Source organism: Aplysia californica, unplaced genomic scaffold, assembly GCF_000002075.1.
Source record: "Aplysia californica isolate F4 #8 unplaced genomic scaffold, AplCal3.0 scaffold01342, whole genome shotgun sequence".
Classification (NCBI taxonomy): domain Eukaryota; kingdom Metazoa; phylum Mollusca; class Gastropoda; order Aplysiida; family Aplysiidae; genus Aplysia; species Aplysia californica.
In genome coordinates this window covers 14,495-16,897 of record NW_004798612.1, presented here as the reverse complement: position 1 = coordinate 16,897, position 2,403 = coordinate 14,495, and the positions used below count along the sequence as shown (strand labels likewise).

Below are 2,403 nucleotides of genomic sequence, written 5' to 3'. Positions count from 1 at the left end.
ATGTATGTGTGTGTAGGTGTGTGTATATATATATATATATATATGTCTATGTATGTATGTGTGTCTGTCTCTCTCTCCCTTAACCAGGGTACACTATGAGTATGTCTATGTATGTGTATGTGTGTCTGTCTCTCTCTCCCTTAACCAGTGATCTCTACGAGTATGTCTATGTATGTATGTGTGTCTGTCTCTCTCTCCCTCCCTCTACACCAGTGGTCAGTACGAGTATGTCTATGTATGTGTATGTGTGTCTGTCTCTCTTTCCCTTAACCAGGGGACACTATGAGTATGTCTATGTATGTGTATGTGTGTCTGTCTCTCTCTCCCTTAACCAGTGATCTCTACGAGTATGTCTATGTATGTATGTGTGTCTGTCTCTCTCTCCCTCCCTCTACACCAGTGGTCAGTACGAGTATGTCTATGTATGTGTATGTGTGTCTGTCTCTCTTTCCCTTAACCAGGGGACACTATGAGTATGTCTATGTATGTGTATGTGTGTCTGTCTCTCTCTCCCTTCCTCTACACCAGTGGTCACTACGAGTAGGTGTATGTATACATGTGTGTCTGTCTCTCTCTCCCTTAACCAGTGGTCACTACGAGTATGTGTATGTATATGTGTGTCTATCCCTTTATCTTTGACCAGTGGTCACTACGAGTATGTGTATGTATATGTGTCTGTCTCTCCCTCCCTTAACACCAGTGGTCACTATGAGTACGTCTATGTATGTATGTGTGTATGTATGTATGTGCTCTTCTATCTTTGACCAGTGGTCACTACGAGTATGTCTATGTATGTATGTGTATCTGTCTCTCTCTCCCTCCCTCTACACCAGTGGTCAGTACGAGTACGTGTGTATGTGTATATGTATATATTATGTATATGTCTATGTATGTATGTGTATCTGTCTCTCCCTCCCTCTACACCAGTGGTCACAACGAGTATGTCCATGTATATGTGTGTGTCCGTCTCTCTCTCCTTTTGCCCAGTGGTCAGTACGAGTACGTGTATGTATATGTGTATGTGCCCCTCTATTTTTGCCTAGTGGTCAGTACGAGTACGTGTATGTATATATGTGTGTATGTCTATGTATGTGTATATGTCTATGTATGTGTATATGTCTATGTATGTGTATATGTATATGTCTATGTATGTGTATATGTCTATGTATGTGTATATGTCTATGTATGTGTATATTATGTCTAGGTATATATGTGTGTATGTGTGTCTCTCTCCCTTGACCAGTGGTCACTACGAGTATGTCTATGTATATGTGTGTGTGTCTATGTATATGTATATGTCTATGTATATGTGTGTATGTCTCTCTATCTTTGACCAGTGGTCACTACGAGTACGAGCTGGTGCTCAAGTCTGACCTGTACACGGCCCGCCACACCCAGTGGTACTACTTCAGGGTCAGCAATGCCGTGCCAGGGGTCACCTACAAGTTCCGCATCGTCAACCTGCTTAAGAGAGACAGTCTCTACAACCACGGTCAGTCCTTGTCGTTGTCGTCGTCGTCGTCGTCGTCGTCGTCATCATCATCATCATCGTTTGTTATTAAAATTGAAGTTTCTTCATCTGCGGTATCGGTTGCAAGAACTCGAGAAATCCTTTGTCCAACTTCACATTATAAATATTGGCAAAAGCAAGAAATACCTTGTATATACAAGGGGCATACCAACAGTTTGTTTACCTGACCATGAAGGAATAAAGGTAGAAGGCTGAAATTTGGGGTGAAAGCCAACGATTGTCTTCCTGGAATGCTTGTAAATTTGGGGGAATTTCCAATGACTGGTTTTACAACCAGCGCACTGTAAATGAATAGGGGTATGTTGTTCTCCAGTTTCAACATAAAATTGAAGAAAATTGAGCACAGGGCAGTAAGGAAGCATTAGTCCTTGCAAGGCAAGCAACTACAGGATATTTTTACGGAGACGCATGCCGTATATGGAACTGGTTGCCCATCCTATGCTGTGATAGCATTTTGGTGTTACAAAAGTGATGATGTGGTCAAAGAAGCGGTAGAGGGCTGGTTTTCTGACATAGAGAGGGTCCTCTATTCTCAAGGTATTTTCAAGGTCATACACAGATGGCAAACATGTATAACTCTGGGAGGCTACTACGTAAAGAAAGACTAAGCTTTGTTCCCAGTTTCAGCTTTCTACCTTTGTTCCTTCATGGTCAGGTAAAAATATGTAGTGTGTCCGTGGTATATAAAGTGGGGCGGGGTATTCTTGGAAATGAAAGTTGTACTTCTTTCTCCTAAAACAAATGTTGCTTTCTTGGAAATCTGACGATCTGTGATACGAGATCTCCTGTAAGTGTGCGTGTGTGTGTGCGTGTGTGTGTGCGTGTGTGTTAGTGTGAGTGTGTGTGTGTGTGTGTGTGTGTGTGTGTGTGTG

The 2,403-nt window shown here is 42.2% G+C and overlaps 1 protein-coding gene across 1 annotated transcript in view; it reads left to right on the top strand.

Annotated features, from left to right (window-relative positions):
* Positions 1-1,876, top strand: part of LOC106013834 (cytosolic carboxypeptidase 2) — a gene marked incomplete in the record, with an annotated part of 6,428 nt that extends 4,552 nt beyond the window's left edge. The window contains 1 exon segment of the mRNA XM_013090571.2: positions 1,338-1,876. Within this exon segment, the coding sequence (XP_012946025.1) occupies positions 1,338-1,698 (361 nt within the window).
* Positions 1,877-2,403: the final 527 nt, after the last annotated feature.